The sequence below is a fragment of the Bombina bombina genome, chromosome 9 (genome assembly GCF_027579735.1).
Source record: "Bombina bombina isolate aBomBom1 chromosome 9, aBomBom1.pri, whole genome shotgun sequence".
Classification (NCBI taxonomy): Eukaryota; Metazoa; Chordata; class Amphibia; order Anura; family Bombinatoridae; genus Bombina; species Bombina bombina.
The window spans coordinates 3290347-3313195 of NC_069507.1; the positions used below are offsets into that span (position 1 = coordinate 3290347).

The window sequence follows — 22849 nt, forward strand, 5'->3', positions numbered from 1 at the left end:
AAACTTGATTATTTGGCAAGAGCAGTAACTGAAGTGCAAACTGAAAATGCTGCACTTAAAACTATAGTTAAAGATTATGTTTCACAAAAACCTCATGATCCACCTGAACCTCATATTAATTATCCACAACCTTTCTCAGGGAAACGTTCTGAGTTCAGGGAATTTAAGAATGCCTGTAACTTATTATTCTCCCTTAGACTTATCACACTGAGCGGATTAAAGTATGTACCACAATATCTTTTTTACAAGGTGAACCTAGGACTTGGGCTAATAGGTTTTTTGAAAACAATAACCCTATCCTAGATTCATTACAGGATTTTTTTTCTGCTTTGACTAGTCTATATCAAGACTCAAATACTCAAATGCTGAAACTAGATTAAGGTCTTTAAAACAGGGTAAGAGAAATGTGGAAGATTATACCACTGAGTTTCAGATGTGGGCAGAGGACTCTCAGTGGAATGAAATCAGTTTAAAGAATCAATATCGTCTGGGGTTGTCTGAATCACTCAAAGATGAACTTTCACATCTTGAGATCCCTGATACTCTTGAGGGGCTTATCAAATTAAGCACCTCTTTGGATCGACGTTTGAGAGAAAGGAGAGCAGAGAGGGCCTCTTATGATACCCCATCCAGGAAACCTTACCAAGTCACCACAAGCCATGACAGAGCTCATGGCAGTGCTACCCCCATGGAGATTGGAGTTCTTAGAGGACCTCTGCCACCAGAGGAAAAAATTAGAAGGAGGTTGGAAAACCTCTGTTTATACTGTGCTCACAAGGAACATTCAGTATCCACTTGTCCTATGTTAAAAAAACAAAAGAATGGTAAGACAATAACCAGTGACTTTATTTACAGCATTACAAATGATACCCATATGACTTTGTCCATTTCTTTTCAGTGGGACCAGAAAAATATCCAAACCAAGGCATTAATTGATTCAGGAGCATCTGGCAATTACATTGATTCCACCTATGTATATAAAAATAAAATACCAGTTATATGCAAACAAAACCCTGTCTCCATTAAGTTAATAGATGGTTCATTCATAGAACAAGGACCTATCACACATCATACTGTTCCCCTGCTTGTAACATCATTCCAAGGACACACTGAATATTTATCCTTTGATCTCATATCCATACATCAGCATACTCTCATCTTAGGGTATCCTTGGTTGAAGAAACACAACCCAAACATAAATTGGGTTTCAAGTAAGGTAACATTAGATTCTGCCTTTTGTTCAAAGACTTGTTACCCACATCAAACCATAGCGTCACTTGATAATGGTTTACCCTCGTGTTATCAGGATTTGGCAGAAGTATTCAATTTAAAAGAGGCAGAAAACCTTCCACCCCATAGGGATTTTGACTGCCCTATCGATATAATACCTGGTTCTAAAATCCCTCATGGTAAGATCTATCCTCTCTCTCAAGAGGAACTTCAATATATTAGAAATTACCTAGACGAAAATTTACGTAAGGGATTTATTTCACACTCCACATCCCCTGCAGCTGCAGGAATGTTTCTAGTAAGAAACAAGGATGGTACCATAAGACCTATTATTGATTATAGGGCATTGAATAACATCACAATAAAAAACAGATACCCTTTACCTTTAATACCAGAACTTTTGGAGCGTCTAACTGGTGCCACTATTTACACCAAACTAGATTTAAAGGGGGCTTATAATTTGATTAGAATCAAAGAGGGCCACGAATGGAAGACGGCATTCCGGACTAGATATGGCCTTTTTCAGTATAATGTAATGCCTTTCGGTCTGAGTAATGCCCCAGCAACTTTTCAGTTTTTTATAAACGAGATATTCCGAGACCTGATTGACGTTTGTGTCATAATATACCTTGATGACATCCTAATTTATTCTAGAACACCACAGGAACATGAAAAACATGTACGCTGGGTATTAACTCGTTTAAAAGAACACAAATTATATGCTAAATTGGAAAAATGTTCTTTTCATGTTACAGAAATAAAATTCTTGGGTTACATCATCAGTCCCAACAAAATACAAATGGATCCGGAGAAGGTATCAGCAATTTTGAACTGGCCTACTCCCACTTCAACAAAATCTGTACAACGATTCATTGGTTTTGCGAACTTTTATAGAAAGTTTATTAAAAAAAATTCTTCAATCGTTAAACCATTAACAGCACTTACTAGTGAAAAACAAAGATTTAAATGGACAGAATCCGCAAGTCAAGCTTTCAACAAGTTGAAAGAATATTTTACCACAGCACCCATCTTAGCTATGCCAGACTTTGATTTGGAATTTATTCTTGAAGTAGATGCATCTGACTCAGGTATCGGTGCAGTATTGTCACAACAGGATAAAAACATGACTGAGATTCATCCTATTGCTTTTTATTCGAAGATGTTGACTAGCGCTGAGAAAAACTATAGCATAGGAGATAAAGAACTTCTAGCTATAAAACGTGCCCTAGAACACTGGAGACATTTATTAGAAGGTTCCAAACTGCCTTTTAAGATTTTTACCGAACATAAAAATCTTGAATTCCTAAAGACAAGTAAGACTTTGTCTGCACGCCAAGCAAGATGGTCGATATTTTTTGATCGTTTTAATTTTCTTCTAACATACAGACCGGGACACTTGAATACCAAAGCCGATGCTCTCTCTAGACAACATGATCAAGACACTCAAGATCAAATCAACCAAATCATTCCAAAAGAAAAGATTATAGGTTAACTTACACCTTTGGAAGAAGATATATTAAAAGAATTAAAGCATGAACCACCACATGGAATAGACTGTCAGAAAGATTCCAATACTGGTCTTTACCATAAATCTAAACTTTACATCCCCCAACAAAAGAGATCTTCCATCCTTAAACAAACCCATGATGGGACACTTGCGGGTCATCCAGGTATTTCTAAAACTATTGACCTAACTAGGAGAAATTATTGGTGGCCACTCATGGATACTTATATAACAAATTATGTAAAACATTGTGATACCTGCGCCAGAAATAAGTTAGTTCACAAAAGACCATCAGGTCTTTTGTCTCCTCTGCCTATTCCTGACAAACCCTGGAGTACCATATCAATGGACTTTATTGTTGAATTACCTGAATCCCATCAATACAATATTATCTTAGTTGTCATTGACCATTTAACAAGACTGGCTCATTACATTCCATTAAAAGGTCTTCCTACAGCTTTCACAACAGCTCATGTTTTCTTAGACAATATAGCTCGCTTGCATGGATTGCCTAAAGTTATCATAACTGACCGTGGTACTCAGTTTACCTCTAATTTTTGGAAATCTTTATGCAAGCTAATCCAGATTGATTCACGATACTCGACTGCATTTCACCCCCAGACAAATGGTCTCACAGAACGACTTAACCAAACCCTTGAGCAATATCTTCGCTGCTACATATCTCATCTTCAGGATGATTGGTCATCTTATCTACCTTTGGCAGAGTTCTGTTATAATAATACCACTTCTTCATCAACTAAATTATCCCCATTCTTTGTTACTTACGGATATCATCCTACCACCATCTCTGAGTTCTCAACAAGTGAACTCACCCTCTGCATTGGATTTTGCGACTAATTTACATGAAAGGCTGGACATCCTGAAAAAACATCTTTCAGAAGCCAAAGAATATCAGAAAAGGTTGTATGATACCCATCATACAGCAGGTCCTACCTATCAAATTGGAGATTTAGTTCTGCTATCAACAAAGAATCTTAAACTTTCCGTTCCTAGCAAAAAGCTAGCTAATCAATATTTGGGTCCTTTTAAGGTGTCTAAAATAATCAACCCAAATGCTTTGAGATTGGAGCTTCCTCAGGATTTTAAAATTTACCCCTCTTTCCACGTCTCTTTGCTGAAGCCATATCTTCCTTCACCTCACTCCCTCTCCTTGTCTAGACCACCTCCGATAGTCATTGATGATCGAGAGGAGTATGAGGTTGAAGCTGTGTTGGATTCTAGGATCCATAGACGGAGGGTGGAGTACCTTGTGAAATGGAAGGGTTATGGTTCGGAGGATAACTCTTGGCAACTTCATTCTGATCTTCGCACTCCCCGTCTTCTGCGGAATTTTCATCGCCGCTATCCTGAGAAACCTAGTTTGGAATCCCCTGGGGTGCTTCCTTGAAGGGGGGGAGATGTGGTATACCTTTAACTCTAACTCCTCCTATGTGATCTCCTTCCTATTTAAGGACTACCTGTTGCATTCATTTACTGCCTGATTATTGAAGTCATACCTACTCTGATGTAGCTATTCCTATTTCAGGTCTCCTATGACTTGTATTCTATGCTAAGTATCGTTCCAATATTTACTTTTGTTACCTTTTTGAATCTCATATGTTTTTGTTGCAACTTTGTTAATACCGAGTCTGGATCACTGAACGGCCGGATCTACTTTTTTACCGCTACCCGGAAGTAAGCCGCATTCACACACGCTGCCTGTCCCAGACACGGATCTCCCAATGCGGTAACTGAACACTAACGGTCCTTAAGGTGGTAACGTACACGAACCAAACTAAAGCCTTTAAGCTTCTTACCTGCATGTTGTTGTCACCATTCTGAATTATTGGGCAAATCCTATTATCTGCAATATCCATTACAAACAAACAATGTGTGTCTGCGGAGTGTCTGAACTTGTAAATATTTTAGGATGTGTGTGATTGCGTGAAGTAAAGGAGTTTTGTTTCTATCATTACTGATTCAGACCATGTCAGTATATCTACTCCTTCTGTGGCTTCCTTTCGATATATATTGAACATATGATATGTATCTCATTATTATATCCTTATCTTTATTAACACATAAGTTTGTAGTTAATACTAAAATTCATCATATATTAAATGTCTCATATTGTTTAATCAGGCTACATAGAAGTTGTTTTCTGATTAATACAAAAAAAAGCAACAAGCTCTAATTTTAGGGCTAACCTTCATAACTATTGCCATAAATACTTGTTTCCTGATTTACAAAGCTCACAATACCACACGGAGTCTCTACTAAAATTGATTCAGACAAGGCGTTGCACCAATAAGATTCCGCACTTCCTACTGTGGCAATACAAACTGCAGGTTGCAATTGAAGACCTTGATGAACATAAATCTTCTTCAAATAAGCTTCCAGTTTTTTGTCCATTGGATCCTTAAAGGGGAAGTTATCCTCTATAGGGATCGTAGTTCTCTTAGCCAGAGCATAAACAGCCCCTTCTACTTTAGGCACTGTGCGCCAAGAATCTTTAATGGAGTCAGCAGCAGGAAACATCTTTTTAAATACAGGAGACGGGGAGAAAGGAATCCCTGGCTTCTCCCATTCCTGTGAAATAATCTCCGTCACACGGTCTGGGCCAGGAAAAATTTCCACAGAGGAAGGAACATCATAGTATTTATTACGTTTACTAGACTTCTTAGGGTTGACAACAGAAGTATCGGAGTCATCCAAAGTAGACAATACCTCCTTTAATAGTACACAAAGGTGTTCAAGCTTAAATCTGAAGTTTACTTCGCCAGTATCAAGTGAAGGAATAATACTGTCTGAATCCGAGATTTCACCCTCAGAGGCTACCGACGTATCCTTTTTTTTTTTAAATACACTGTCACTTTAAGAATTTTTAATACCACAGCCGCTCAGTGAATATCGGACAGCAGAGAGAAGTAACATGACTGCCAGCGAAAGGAAACTATGCAGCAAGTAAAAGGCGCACATTTCCCTCTGCCTACAACACCGGAGCTTAATTTACACAAACGCTCAAGCAGTCTGTCAGTTAGCCTGTTCTAGATAAGCAAGCAAAGAAAACCAACTGCCAAATTTTAAGTTTATACATAAATCCCTGTATAAAACATAAGCCACACACATACTAATAAAAGTATTTCAACAAAATTAGCCCAAAGAGGAAAAACATCCCAATAAAGGGAAGATTAACCCCTAGTCTCAACATACATAATGTGCCTGCCCACTACCAAAGAAAATCCTGTATAAAGGATTTTAAAAATGTCCCCATCTACTGCATATGCCAATCTTCTGAAGTGCAAGTCTCCCAAGACCTAGAAGACAAAAGCACTTACCTGCAGTCTAGCTGTCCGGCAGGAAGACAGCTCACAAGGACACATACTCCTTACAGAGACCTGTAGAAAAAGAAAGAACAGAGTAACAAACTCTGGCTTTCTGTACCATGGGCAGTAATGTGTTAGAAAACAAATCAAGGACTACATCACAACTTCCTAAATGCTTATAAGCCACCACTACTCTACTGAAGAGATTGACGTGGACTCAGCTAAACCTAAATCCTTGCATGCAGGGAAAAGTACCCAAAAAAGGAATTAATTTCTTCAGACACCAAACTTCACTTCCTCCATTGACAGAGGCAAAGAGAATGACTGGGGATTATGGGTAGGGGAGTGACACTTAACAGCTTTACAAATACAACAATAGTCCAAGAGCACCAAAGGCAAAAGGAATAGTCTGATAAATTAAGTAAAAATAAGTTAAAAATGGTCAAACATTTATTAACAAATCATAATTATTAACATGGATCATGTGTACTACATATATACATATACAAACTAAAAAGATTGAATTTTCGAATATAAAAACAATGTAAATGTAAAAGAAATATCATATGAGGTCTCTCCAAAATAGGGAGATCAACAGATACGGAGATCAACAATGGGAGTTAAAAAAACTTGCAGTAAAGAAATATTGCATCTACTAAATGTGTCCAATAATTGTATTATATCCAATGGACGTATCCAATAGATGTGTCCTGGTAGTAAGACTTTCAATAAGGTAAATCCATAAGAAAAATCCATAAGAAAAAATCCAGTACTGAAAACTAGTGAAGTCCAAACGAAAATGATGTGAATTCCGTGATAAAATATATATATATATATATATATATATATATAGTGAAAAAATTAAAATTAATTAAAAATGTAAAAATTATGAAAAAAACTGTAAAAAAAAAAAAATAAAAAAAAAAAATATATATATATAAAAATATATAAAAAATATAAAAAAATTGAAGAAGTGAAAAAATACAATGTGTTATAAATTTGTGAATAAGTACAATGAAATAATAGGTGTAATCCAAATTGAAATTGAATGTTAATAAGTGATCCTCCTTATAAGTGTTTCCTTATAGGTGAATGTCTTGTATATATCCGTGTGAGTAGTGGAAGTTTTTCCTTCTGGTATCCTTTCAATAATTTCCTAGTAGTTCCTGTGAATAACAAAATATAACATAGTGCAATAACGTTTCCAAATATAAATGATATTAAAATAATGCTCACCAAATTGTCAACGCGTTTCGGCCTCTATATCAGGCCTTTCTCAAGACTATCTTATGGTGAGTACTGGTGGCTCTATTTGTATGTATTGATAACCAATAGATTGTCGTGGTTTTGGCGCTAAACACTCATTGACCCGGAAGTATCCTTTGTATTTCACTTCCGGTATAAACCTTAGTATTCTCGTCAATATTATTATTGCGTCTACAATTAACTATATTTCTATTCAAACATATATTAGCCCATTGGGTTATTGCATTATATGGAAGCTGTATTTATCATGTGGTAGTTGTTATTTCAAGGGATCTCTCCGTGAGCGTCAAACCGGAAGTGACATGCTATTTGTTTACTTCCGGTTTCGGTACTAGATAACAGTGAACATCCTATGTGGGTCAATTTAGTAAAATCCGCATGTGAGCGTCTAACCGGAAGTGACATACTATTTGTTTACTTCCGGTTTTGGTTTCGATACTAGATAACGGTAAACATCCTATGTGGGTCAATTTTGTAGAAACTGTATTAGCAATGAGGAGAGCAATAATATCCGGTGAGATATTTAAATAGACAGATAAAAATACATTAATCCAAAAAACATTAATATAAAAAAGTGATATATAAGAGACTAATATATAAAATATTTAAAAATCTTTAGAAATATTTAATTGAATGAAAAATACATAAAATTCCATAAATGAATTGTGTATGTTTTAAAGTCCATAAGTTGGAGATCTGCATAAGTGCAAGAATTAGAACCTGTTAGGAAGTCTTATATCCTTGCAAATAGATTCCATAAAATTACATAAAACTACCCTAATGTAGAGAAAGATAAATAATCTAAAAGTATCAATAAGATCAGTGTGGAACACTTTAAACAGGGACAAAAAATCTGTAAAAAGGATAATCAATAAATATTATAATTAAAATTATTTTAAAATTATTTTAAAATGGGATAGGTATACATGCACTGCATACAGGGAACTATCATTGAATATAAATGGGATCAGACAAGGCATGGACAAGACTCAGTGGGAATTAACATTTGGCCATAGAGAGCTAGTATGATAATACATGCAAACTAAATAAATGTCGCTTCTTTCTGAGTGTCAAGAATTCTTAATACTCAATAAGTGTGAGAGATCCTCTCTATTATTCAAGCCCCTGGGGTATATACAGTCAATATTAAAAATCCATTTGGATTCAGTAGTAAGTAGGCGTCATTCATAATCACCTCCCCTCCAATTAGGTGTCACTATTTGTATGCCTATATAATTAAAATCTTTGTGACTTGCTCGATGGTGATTGGTAAAATGTCTGTAAAGTGCTGTCTCAGTGCTTTCATGCTCAATCTTTAGTAAGTGTTCTCTGATACGATCTTTAAGAGTTCTGGACGTTTGTCCTATGTATTGGAGTCCACAGCTGCACCATATCAAATAGACAACTCCTCTATCACTACATCTTATAAGATCATTGATCTTATATCTCACCTTCGAGTTGAAAGAAGTGAATTCTTTAGTTTTCACACCTCTTTTACAGGCTTTACAATTTGGACACGGGAAAAAACCTTTGATTTCCCTGCCAAATACATCCCTTGTTCGGTTGGATACTTTCTTAGGTATACAGGGGGAAAATTTACTTTTGAGGTTATCAGTCTTTCTGTATATAAAGACAGGTCGTGTCGTCAATTTGTCCCCTATTATTTCATCGTTTTTTAAAAGTGACCAATGCTTCTCTATGATTCTCTCCACAATATGTCTATTTTCATTGTATTCTGTTATAAATGGAATAGTGAGTGGATTATCTTCAGAGTAGTTAATCATTTTCTTAGGTTTATATACCAGGAGCTATTTTCGATTTTTCTTCCTAACCTCTTCCATAGTCTGAATTAGGGATTCTTCATCGTAACCCCTTTCCAGAAATTTGTTTTTAAGGATAACAGCTTGTTCTTCCCACTTGATGGGATTGGAACAATTTTTCTTTAGTCTTAGAAATTGCCCCTTCGGTATATTAGTCTTCCATCTGTTAAGGTGACAGCTCTCTCGATGGATATAATTATTACAGTCCACTTTCTTAAAGAAAGTGGACGTTTCTATTTTGCCTTCAATGATATCGATTTTTAGATCCAGAAAGTTGATTGTCTTATTGCTCATCTCATATGTGAATTTGAGGTTACAGGTATTGTTGTTCATGACTTTCAAAGTGTGTTCTAAGTCTTCTTTAGATCCCTTCCATATCATAATGATATCGTCTATGTACCTGTTGTAGAGGACCAGGTCCGCGCTAGCTGGGCATGACTCCCAAAAAATCAGTTCCCAATAGCCCATATACAAATTAGCGTAGCTAGGCGCAAACCTGGTTCCCATGGCTGTACCACATATTTGATTAAAAAAAGACTCTATTGCTGAAATAATTATGGGTCAGGATGAACCGTATCCCATTAAGGATAAATTCCCTCTGTGGTTCAGGTAGGTTATCTTTTCTCAAAAATAAATCTACTGCCTCTATACCAGAATTTATCTTTTGAGAAAAGATAACCTACCTGAACCACAGAGGGAATTTATCCTTAATGGGATACGGTTCATCCTGACCCATAATTATTTCAGCAATAATGGAGTCTTTTTTAATCAAATATGTGGTACAGCCATGGGGACCAGGTTCGCGCCTAGCTACGCTAATTTGTATATGGGCTATTGGGAACTGATTTTTTGGGAGTCATGCCCAGCTAGCGCGGACCTGGTCCTCTACAACAGGTACATAGACGATATCATTATGATATGGAAGGGATCTAAAGAAGACTTAGAACACACTTTGAACGTCATGAACAACAATACCTGTAACCTCAAATTCACATATGAGATGAGCAATAAGACAATCAACTTTCTGGATCTAAAAATCGATATCATTGAAGGCAAAATAGAAACGTCCACTTTCTTTAAGAAAGTGGACTGTAATAATTATATCCATCGAGAGAGCTGTCACCTTAACAGATGGAAGACTAATATACCGAAGGGGCAATTTCTAAGACTAAAGAAAAATTGTTCCAATCCCATCAAGTGGTAAGAACAAGCTGTTATCCTTAAAAACAAATTTCTGGAAAGGGGTTACGATGAAGAATCCCTAATTCAGACTATGGAAGAGGTTAGGAAGAAAAATCGAAAAGAGCTCCTGGTATATAAACCTAAGAAAATGATTAACTACTCTGAAGATAATCCACTCACTATTCCATTTATAACAGAATACAATGAAAATAGACATATCGTGGAGAGAATCATAGAGAAGCATTGGTCACTTTTAAAAACGATGAAATAATAGGGGACAAATTGACGATATGACCTGTCTTTATATACAGAAAGACTGATAACCTCAAAAGTAAATTGTCCCCCAGTATACCTAAGAAAGTATCCAACCGAACAAGGGATGTATTTGGCAGGGAAATCAAAGGTTTTTTCCCGTGTCCAAATTGTAAAGCCTGTAAAAGAGGTGTGAAAACTAAAGAATTCACTTCTTTCAACTCGAAGGTGAGATATAAGATCAATGATCTTATAAGATGTAGTGATAGAGGAGTTGTCTATTTGATATGGTGCAGCTGTGGACTCCAATACATAGGACAAACGTCCAGAACTCTTAAAGATCGTATCAGAGAACACTTACTAAAGATTGAGCATGAAAGCACTGAGACAGCACTTTACAGACATTTTACCAATCACCATCGAGCAAGTCACAAAGATTTTAATTATATAGGCATACAAATAGTGACAACTAATTGGAGGGGAGGTGATTATGAACGACGCCTACTTACTACTGAATCCAAATGGATTTTTAATATTGACTGTATATACCCCAGGGGCTTGAATAATAGAGAGGATCTCTCACACTTATTGAGTATTAAGAATTCTTGACACTCAGAAAGAAGCAACATTTATTTAGTTTGCATGTATTATCATACTAGCTCTCTATGGCCAAATGTTAATTCCCACTGAGTCTTGTCCATACCTTGTCTGATCCCCTTTATATTCAATGATAGTTCCCTGTATGCAGTGCATGTATACCTATCCCATTTTAAAATAATTTTAAAATAATTTTAATTATAATATTTATTGATTATCCTTTTTACAGATTTTTTGTCCCTGTTTAAAGTGTTCCACACTGATCTTATTGATACTTTTAGATTATTTATCTTTCTCTACATTAGGGTAGTTTTATGTAATTTTATGGAATCTATTTGCAAGGATATAAGACTTCCTAACAGGTTCTAATTCTTGCACTTATGCAGATCTCCAACTTATGGACTTTAAAACATACACGATTCATTTATGTATTTTTCATTCAATTAAATATTTCTAAAGATTTTTAAATATTTTATATATTAGTCTCTTATATATCACTTTTTTATATTAATGTTTTTTGGATTAATGTATTTGTATCTGTCTATTTAAATATCTCACCGGATATTATTGCTCTCCTCATTGCTAATACAGTTTCTACAAAATTGACCCACATAGGATGTTTACCGTTATCTAGTATCGAAACCAAAACCGGAAGTAAACAAATAGTATGTCACTTCCGGTTAGACGCTCACATGCGGATTTTACTAAATTGACCCACATAGGATGTTCACTGTTATCTAGTACCGAAACCGGAAGTAAACAAATAGCATGTCACTTCCGGTTTGACGCTCACGGAGAGATCCCTTGAAATAACAACTACCACATGATAAATACAGCTTCCATATAATGCAATAACCCAATGGGCTAATATATGTTGGAATAGAAATATAGTTAATTGTAGACGCAATAATAATATTGACGAGAATACTAAGGTTTATACCGGAAGTGAAATACAAAGGATACTTCCGGGTCAATGAGTGTTTAGCGCCAAAACCACGACAATCTATTGGTTATCAATACATACAAATAGAGCCACCAGTACTCACCATAAGATAGTCTTGAGAAAGGCCTGATATAGAGGCCGAAACGCGTTGACAATTTGGTGAGCATTATTTTAATATCATTTATATTTGGAAACGTTATTGCACTATGTTATATTTTGTTATTCACAGGAACTACTAGGAAATTATTGAAAGGATACCAGAAGGAAAAACTTCCACTACTCACACAGATATATACAAGACATTCACCTATAAGGAAACACTTATAAGGAGGATCACTTATTAACATTTGAATTTCAATTTGGATTACACCTATTACTTCATTGTACTTATTCACAAATTTATAACACATTGTTTTTTTCCACATTTTTTCACTTCTTCAATTTTTTTATATTTTTTATATATTTTTATATATATATATTTTTTTATATTTTTATTTTTTACAGTTTTTTAATTTTTACATTTTTAATTAATTTTAATTTTATATATATATATATATATATATATATATATATTTTATCACGGAATTCACATAATTTTCGTTTGGACTTCACTAGTTTTCAGTACTGGATTTTTTCTTATGGATTTTTCTTATGGATTTACCTTATTGAAAGTCTTACTACCAGGACACATCTATTGGATACGTCCATTGGATATAATACAATTATTGGACACATTTAGTAGATGCAATATTTCTTTACTGCAAGTTTTTTAACTCCCATTGTTGATCTCCGTATCTGTTGATCTCCCTATTTTGGAGAGACCTCATATGATATTTCTTTTACATTTACATCGTTTTTATATTCGAAAATTCAATCTTTTTAGTTTGTATATGTATATATGTAGTACACATGGATCCATGTTAATAATTATGATTTGTTAATAAATGTTTGACCATTTTTAACTTATTTTTACTTAATTTATCAGACTATTCCTTTTGCCTTTGGCGCTCTCGGACTATTGTTGTATTTGTATTTCTAATTAGGGTAAGCTAGGTACCCTATTATCCAGGAGCTTTAAGGAATTAGGTTGGGCGCTGGAAGACATTCTAATTACACTTAACAGCTTTGCTGTGGTGCTCTTTATCACCTCCTGCTGGCCAGGAGTGATATTCCCAATAGTGATTGAATGATGTTGTGGACTCTTCATATCTTAGGAAAGAAATAGCTATATCCTTTTTTACAGGATATCTCTCTATGTCCCCAGACCCTCTTCTGAGGGAGTACAGGTGTCACACTGTGACCTATACATATGTTCCTTGATGAGGATCCTTTGTTGAATCAAGTATATAAAAATCAAAGGACTGACAGCTTCATATGCACATCTGACAGGGACCTTAGAAATAAAGGAAAGCTGTGTAAGTTTACATTGGATGCCAGACAGAGACGCTTCCCTGCGACAACCAGTAGCTAACTTTCACCACAACTCTTACTAAACGGATTACATGGTTACTCTGTGGACCCCAGTCCTGTCTTGTAGGGAAATTACCCATTAAAGTACTAAAATCCACGTAACTTCATAGCACTTTCTCTGCCTACCTCCTATAGTAGACGAAGGAAAAGAAGGTCTGGAGGAGTAGGGGAAGTAGGAGGGATACTTATAGCTTTGGCTGGGGTGTCTTTGCCTCCTCCTGGTGGTCAGGTGTTGTATCCACAACAGTAATAAATTTGTGTATCGCAGGCGTTGCTGTCTCGCCTCTGTATTGCTATGTCCCCTTCATATTGAGTATTTTTATACTCCACACTCCATAAAAAATTACTACTTCAACTCTGTATTGAGTATCGGTACTTCATGTTGTGTATTTTAGCCACACTCCCTATTATGTATTGTTACCGTCCCTCTGTATTGTTGACATGACTCTGTATAGTGTTACTTTACCCATCTAACCGACGTCTGTATTGTGTATGGTTACCTCACCTCTGTATTGTTACCTCACCTATGTATTGTTGTCTTGACTCTGTCTAGTGTTACTTTACCTACAGTATATAACCCACGTCTGTATTGTGTATGGCTACCTCACCACTGTATTGTAGCCTTTACTCTGTATAGTGTTACTTTACCTATATAACCCACGTCTGTATTGTGTATGGCTACCTCAACTCTGTATTGTAGCCTTTACTCTGTATAGTGTTATTTCACCTACGTCTATTGTGTATAGCTACCTCAACTCTGTATTGTTGCCTTGACACTGTATAGTGTTACTTCACCTATCTAGCCCACGTCTATTGTGTATGGCCACCTCACCTCTGTATTGTTGCCTTGACTCTGTATAGTGTTACTTCACCCATCTAACCCACGTCTGTATTGTGTATGGCTACCTCACCTCTGTATTGTTGCCTTGACTCTGTATAGTGTTACTTCACCCATCTAACCCACATCTGTATTGTGTATGGCTACCTCACCTCTGTATTGTTGCCTTGACTCTGTATAGTGTTACTTCCCCCATCTAACCCACGTCTGTATTGTGTATGGCTACCTCACCTCCATGTTGCATTACCTTGCCTCTGAGCTCTGAACAAGAGGAGGAAGCTGCTGATGATCTCCCACCAAAACAAATCTATCTGCGTAGAAGAGAGGCCCAAGGCAAATGGGTTGGCTAATCTGAGACGCTTCATCCACAATGCAGAAGTCAAAGCGCCGTCGAGAGAACATTGGGTGTCTGACCCCCATACAGGTTGTTGCAACTACAGGCTGAGAACACCAGAAACAGCAAATCAGTATCATCAGTGATCCCTTTACTGTCAGAAAAGAGGAAAAATTGCTTATACAGAGAGAGACCTACCTGGCTGTTGTAGAGATTCTCTAAATCACTTAGTGTGTTAATCGAGTTATTTCTGCAGATTTCTTCTTCGCTGAATTTTTGAACGTCACGATGGATCTTCTGCATTCGCCCTAAGCGCAGAAATCCCACTTGGAATTTTTTCAATTTAAGCAAAATGTTATCTACAGCCGAGTGCGTGTAACTGGTCAGCAACACGGTGAAGCCACAAGCCGAGAGAATTCTTACCTATAGCATAAACAGAGAACAAATGAGCTTCCTGCAAAACAGAATTTATGCTTACCTGATAAATAACTTTCTCTTGTGGTGTATCCAGTCCACGGATTCATCCTTTACTTGTGGGATATTCTCCTTCCTAACAGGAAGTGGCAAAGATAGCACACAGCAGAGCTGTCCATATAGCTCCCCCTCTAGCTCCAACACCCAGTCATTCGACCGAAGGTTAGGAAGAAAAAGGAGAAACCATAGGGTGCAGTGGTGACTGTAGTTTAAACAAAAAAATCTACCTGACTTAATAGCCAGGGCGGGCCGTGGACTGGATACACCACAAGAGAAAGTAATTTATCAGGTAAGCATAAATTCTGTTTTCTCTTTTAAGGTGTATCCAGTCCACGGATTCATCCTTTACTTGTGGGATACCAATACCAAAGCTTTAGGACACGGATGAAGGGAGGGAACAAGACAGGTACCTTAAACGGAAGGCACCACTGCTTGTAAAACCTTTCTCCCAAAAGTAGCCTCCGAAGAAGCAAAAGTATCGAATTTGGAAAATTTGGAAAAAGTATGCAGCGAAGACCAAGTCGCTGCCTTACAAATCTGTTCAACAGAAGCCTCATTTTTAAAAGCCCATGTGGAAGCCACTGCTCTGGTAGAATGAGCAGTAATTGTTTCAGGAGGCTGCTGGCCAGCAGTCTCATAGGCCAAACGGATGAAGCTTTTCAGCCAAAAGGAAAGAGGTAGCAGTCGCCTTCTGACCTCTCCTCTTACCAGAAAAGATAACAAACAATGAAGTTGTTTGTCTGAAATCCTTAGTTGCTTGTAAATAGAACTTTAAAGCACGAACCACATCAAGATTGTGTAACAGACGTTCCTTCTTCGAAGAAGGATTAGGACACAGAGAAGGAACAACAATTTCCTGGTTAATATTCTTATTAGACACAACCTTAGGAAGAAAACCGGGTTTGGTACGCAAAACTACCTTATCTGCATGGAACACCAAGTAAGGTGAGTCACACTGTAAGGCAGATAACTCTGAAACTCTTCGAGCAGAAGATATAGCTACCAAAAACAAAACTTTCGCAGATAAAAGCTTAATATCTATGGAATTTAAAGGTTCAAACGGAACCCCTTGCAGAACTGAAGGAACTAAATTCAGACTCCATGGCGGAGCCACAGGTCTATAAACAGGCTTGATTCTGACTAAAGCCTGAGTAAACGCTTGAACGTCTGGTACCTCCGCCAGACGTTTGTGTAAAAGAATAGACAAAGCAGATATCTGTCCTTTTAAGGAACTAGCTGACAATCCTTTCTCCAATCCATCTTGGAGACAAGACAATATCCTGGGAATCCTAATCTTACTCCATGATTAACCCTTGGATTCGCACCAACAAAGATATTTTCGCCAAATCTTATGGTAGATTTTCCTGGTGACAGGCTTTCTAACCGGAATCAGGGTATCGATAACCGACTCAGAGAAACCACGCTTTGATAGAATTAGGCGTTCAATCTCCAAGCAGTAAGACGCAGAGAAATTAGATTTGGATGTTCGAAAGGACCCTGTAGTAGAAGGTCCTGCCTCGTTGGCAGAGTCCATGGTGGAACGGATGACATGTCCACTAGGTCTGCATACGAGGTCCTGCGTGGCCACGCAGGCGCTATTAGAATCACCAACACCCTCTCCTGCTTGATTCTGGCAACCAGACGAGGAAGGAGAGGAAACGGTGGAAACACATAGGCCAGATTGAAGGACCAAGGCGCTGCTAGAGCATCTATCAGCACCGCCTGGGGATCCCGGGACCTGGACCCATAAAGAGGAAGTTTGGCATTCTGACGGGATGCCATCAGATCCAATTCTGGAGTGCCCCATAGCTGAGTCAGCTGGGCAAATACCTCCGGGTGGAGCTCCCACTACCCTGGGTGAAAAGTCTGACGACTTAGAAAATCCGCCTCCCAGTTGTCTACTCCTGGGATGTGAATTACTGAGAGGTGGCAAGAGTGATCCTCCGCCCAACTGATTATTTTGGTTACTTCCATCATTGCTAGGGGACTCCTTGTTCCCCTTTGATGGTTGATGTAAGCTACAGTCGTGATGTTGTCCGACTGAAATCTGATGAATTTGGCTGCAGCTAGCTGAGGCCATGCCTGAAGAGCGTTGAATATCGCCCTCAGTTCCAGAATGTTTATCGGGAGAAGAGCTTCTTCCCGAGACCATAAGCCCTGAGCTTTCAGGGAGTCCCAGACTGCACCCCAGCCCAACAGACTGGCATCGGTCGTTACGATGATCCACTCTGGTCTGCGGAAACACATTCCCTGAGACAGGTGATCCTGAGACAAACACCAGAGAAGAGAATCTCTGGTCCCCTGGTCCAACTGTATTTGAGGAGACAAATCTGCATAATCCCCATTCCACTGTTTGAGCATGCATAGTTGCAGTGGTCTGAGGTGTATCCGAGCAAAAGGGACTATGTCCATTGCCGCTACCATTAGTCCGATTGTCTCCATGCACTGAGCCACAGATGGCCAAGGAATGGAATGAAGAGCTCGGCAAGTGGTTAAGAGTTTTAACTTTCTGACCTCCGTCAGAAATATTTTCATTTCTACCGAGTCTAATAGAGTTCCCAGGAAGGAAACTCTCGTGGGGGGGGGGGAGAGAGAACTCTTTTTTATGTTCACCTTCCACCCGTGAGACCTCAGAAAGGCCAATACAATTTCCGTGTGAGACTTGGCTCTTTGGAAAGTCGACGCCTGAATTAAGATGTCGTCTAGATAAGGCGCCACTGCTATGCCCCGCGGTCTTAGAACCGCCAGGAGGGACCCTAGCACCTTTGTGAAAATTCTGGGAGCAGTGGCCAACCCGAAAGGAAGAGCCACAAACTGATAATGCTTGTCCAGAAAGGCGAACCTGAGAAACTGGTGATCTTTGTGGATAGGAATGTGCAGATACGCATCCTTTAGATCCATGGTAGTCATATATTGACCCTCCTGGATCATTGGTAAGAGTGTCCGAATGGTCTCCATCTTTTGGGAACCACAAACAGGTTTGAGTAAAAAAACCCAGCCCTTGTTCCACAATTGGTACTGGGTGGATCACTCCCATTGTATGTAGGTCTTCTACACAGCGTAAGAACGCCTCTTTCTTTGTCTGGTCTGTAGACAGACAAGAAATGTGGAACCGTCCCCTTGGAGGAGAGTCCTTGAATTCTAGAAGATATCCCTGGGATACAATCTCTAAGGCCCAAGGATCGTGTACGTCTCTTGCCCAGGCCTGAGCGAAGAGAGAGAGTCTGCCCCTTGCTAGATCCGGTCCCGGATCGGGGGCTACCCCTTTATGCTGTCTTGGAAGCAGCGGCAGGCTTCTTGGCCTGATTACCCTTGTTCCAGCCCTGGTAAGGTTTCCAGGCTGCCCTGGGTTGTGAAGTGTTACCCTCTTGCTTTGCAGCAGGGGAGGATGAAGCGAGACCGCTCCTGAAATTTCAAAAGGAACGAAAATTATTTTGTTTGTTCTTTGTCTTAAAGGACTTGTCCTGAGGGAGAGCATGGCATTTTCCCCCAGTGATTTCTGAGATAATCTCTTTCAATTCAGGTACGAAAAGGGTCTTTCCTTTGAAAGGGATGTTCAGTAGTTTGGATTTTGATGACACATTGGCCGACCAGGACTTTAGCCATAGCGCCCTGCGCGCCAAAATGGCGAAACCTGAATTATTTGCCGCTAACTTAGCTAGTTTGAAAGCGGCATCTGTGATAAAAGAATTAGCCAGCTTAAGAGCCTTAATTCTGTCCATAATGTCCTCATATGAGGTCTCCGTCTGGAGCGCATCTTCCAGCGCCTCGAACCAGAAAGCAGCTACAGTAGTTACAGGAATAATGCACGCAATAGGTTGGAGAAGAAAACTTTGTTGAACAAAAATTTTCTTAAGTAAACCCTCTAATTTTTTATCCATAGGGTCTTTAAAAGCACAACTGTCCTCAATTGGTATGGTTGTGCGCTTAGCAAGTGAAGAAACAGCCCCCTCCACCTTAGGGACCGTCTGCCACGAGTCCTGCATGGGGTCAGATATGGGGAACATCTTCTTAAAAACAGGAGGGGGAACAGAATACCTGGTCTATCCCACTCCCTAGTTACTATATCCGCAATCCTCTTAGGGACCAGGAACACATCAGTGTAAACAGGAACTTCTAGGTACTTGTCCATTTTACACAATTTCTCTGGAACCACCAAAGGGTCGCAGTCATCCAGAGTAACTAATACCTCCCTGAGCAATAAGCGGAGGTGTTCTAGTTTAAACTTAAAAGCCAACGTATCTGAGTCTGTCTGAGGAGCAACCTTTCCCGAATCGGAAATTTCTCCCTCAGATAGCACTTCCCTCGCCCCCATTTCAGAGCATTGTGAGTGTATATCGTATACGGCTACCAAAGCGTCAGAATGCTCAGAATCTGTTCTTAAAACAAAGCTATCACGCTTTGCAGGTAACACAGGCAGTTTAGATAAAAACACTGAGAGGGTATTATTCATAACTGCCGCTAAATCTTGCAAGGTAAAAGAGTTAGACGCACTAGAGGTGCTAGGCGTCGCTTGAGCGGGCGTAACTGGTTGTGACACTTGGGGAGAGGTTAACGGGCTAACCTCATTACCTTCTGTCTGAGAATCATCTTGGGCCACATTTTTAAGAGCAACAATATGTTCTTTAAAGTGTATAGACATATCAGTACAAGTTGGACACATTCTGAGAGGGGGTTCCACCATGGCTTCTAAACACATTGAACAAGGATTTTCCTTGGTGTCAGACATGTTTAACAGACTAGTAGTAAGACAAACAGGCTTAGAAATCACTTTAATCAAGTAAAAACACACTTTGCAAAAAACGTTACTGTGCCTTTAAGAAATAAAAAAGGCACACAATTTTCCAAAACAGTGAAAAATGCAGCAAACTTTTCGAAATTTTCACAGTATGTACGTAAAGCATTGGTAAGATTGCACAACTAGCAACAAAAACGATTAACCCCTTAATGCCCAAACCGGATAAATAGCAAGCTAACAACCGGTTAAAACAACTTCAGCACCTTGCCACAGCTCTGCTGTGGCCCTACCTGCCCTTAGGAACCAGATATGTGGGGAAAAAGCTTCTTATAGGCCCTCAAACTGCAGCAGGACCCTCCATGTGAGACAGCCTGAAGATCTAGTCAATCTAACTGCGCATCTGAGGCACGAAATTAGGCCCCTCCCACCTCACTCCGGTGCTGTGAGGCCTAAAGAAACACTCCTAAGTGTTTTAATAATAGCCATGGGGGTAACAACCCCTGAAAGTGTCTCAAAAAAACGATATTTATCAGTAAAAACCGTTTGCCATAAAAAAGTGTCAACCAGCATAAATTAGCCCTGTTATGTAAGCTTGCAATTCCATACTTAGTCTCTGAATAAAGCTTACCCTTCCCTCATGGGGATCTTATCAGTCTTTTTCTAGCATTATCACAGTCTTATCTAGAAATAAATGACTGAACATACCTTATTGCAGCCTAATCTGCAAACCGTTCCCCCCAACTGAAGTTTTCTTGTACTCCTCAGTCCTTTGTGGGAACAGCAGTGGATTTTAGTTACAACATGCTAAAATCATCTTCCTCCCTGCAGAAATCTTCATCTCTTTTCTGCTAGAGAGTAAATAGTACACACCGGTACTATTTAAAATAACAAACTTTTGCTTGTAGAACAAAAACTACAAATCTAACACCACATTCACTTTACCCCTCCGAGAGGGACCCTGTTGCTTAGAGCCGGCAGAAAGAATGACTGGGAGGTGGAGCTAGAGGGGGAGCTATATGGACAGCTCTGCTGTGTGCTCTCTTTGTCACTTCTTGTTAGGAAGGAGAATATCCCACAAGTAAAGGATGAATCCGTGGACTGGATACACCTTACAAGAGAAATGTATTATTTTAGATCCTTTTTTGCCATATATACCTGTTGTGCAAATACAGAAATATACTTTTTAATAGTTACAGAGAAATATTACGTTATGCACATTTACCCATTCAATGTGCATATCTGATCTTATAGAAACCCACTTTCTAGCTATTTATAATATAATAGAATAATAGTGTAATTGCTCCGGTTACAATATTTAATGTATTTGACAGGTTAGGGATTACAATCATAACAGTATGTGTAATATTGATGCCCATAAAGAAGTAGGTACGGCCAGTAATTAAAATGGCGACGGGGCTTACAAAATAGAAGGACCTGCACGAATAAATACAGAGTTGTAGGGGGGCGGCCCCACCTCTGAAGAAGCGACCAATAGCGTTGCAAAACGTGTCAGGCTCCGCCCCCGACACGAACACACTTCTCTAGCACAGTAAGCAACAAGGAGGTTAGCGGTTAAGCTTCTGCAAACCATCCTGCAAGCTTGGTGCATTTTGGAGTGGTGTTAAATCAGCTTTATATTCAGCATTATTTTAAATGTATTGTTGCACAATTGTACATCCGTTTTTACTATACTGGGAATGCAATACCAGTTTTTAGTGTTTGAATAAGTGTCATTTTGGACTTTTTTGACACTTTGTTATTCATTAACAATAAAGTATATCTACTCTAAACCACATTTGGTCTGTAACAATAACAGTATGGCCCCCCACCCCTTCCTCCCATACCCCTGAACAATTGAACATCACACAGGAAAAGGGGATCTAGGAGAGATTGACAAAGTGTTTTGAATAAGAAGAAGAGCGTGAGACACATTCCTTCTGATACCGGTCTTAAAGGGGAAGCAAGCTGTACAACGGACAACTACTTTAACATCTACTTCCACGCTATTTCCTTACCTCATCAGGATTGAGGCTATAATAAGTGAGTGTCCACCTGTATATATATATATATATATATATATATATATATATATATATATATATATATATATATGTGTGTCACAAAAACTTGCCATAACATACTGCACTAGGATCTAGTCTTTCTGTGCGCCCCTCCCTTCTACCTATTCCAGATTCTACTAAGACCTCCCTGAGGACACTTGGTTTTTTGCTTTTGGAGAAAGGCTGCAAGAGAAACTGTTTTCACCTTAAAGATATAAAGAGTGACTCTTTTGTGGTACATTTTACCATATTAATAGAGAAGAGGACAGTGTTTTCCTATACATATTTGTCCAAGATTTTGGTCACTTATATTATCTGTTTTTAATATACAAGTATAGGTCACACTGAAAAATTGTGTAGTTACTGATAACCATATTATAAGCGCTAATATTTGCGTTGTCCTATATATATATATATATATATATATATATATATATATATATACCCCGTCTCTCTCCCCCCTTTTGCCGTCTCTCTCCCCCTCTCTTGCTCTCTCTCCCCTCTTTTGCTCTCTCTCCCCCCCTCTTTTGCTCTCTCTCCCCCCTCTTTTGCTCTCTCTCCCCCCTCTTTTGCTCTCTCCCCCCTCTCATTTTTGCACACTCTCCACCCTCACTTTTGCACACTCTCCACCCTCACTTTTGCACACTCTCCACCCTCACTTTTGCACACTCTCCACCCTCACTTTTGCACACTCTCCACCCTCACTTTTGCACACTCTCCACCCTCTCTTTTGCACACTCTCCACCCTCTCTTTTGCACACTCTCCACCCTCTCTTTTGCACACTCTCCACCCTCTCTTTTGCACACTCTCCACC

General features: G+C 38.7%; 1 protein-coding gene across 1 annotated transcript in view; it reads right to left on the minus strand.

Annotated features, from left to right (window-relative positions):
- The window catches only part of DNA2 (DNA replication helicase/nuclease 2), a 545240-nt gene that overhangs the window by 113742 nt on the left and 408649 nt on the right, over positions 1–22849 (minus strand). The window contains exons 19-20 of the mRNA XM_053691839.1: positions 14961–15185; positions 14676–14869 (exon numbers count right to left, since the gene is read on the minus strand). Coding sequence (XP_053547814.1) covers positions 14676–14869; positions 14961–15185 — 419 coding nt within the window. The remainder of the gene's footprint in view (positions 1–14675; positions 14870–14960; positions 15186–22849) is intronic.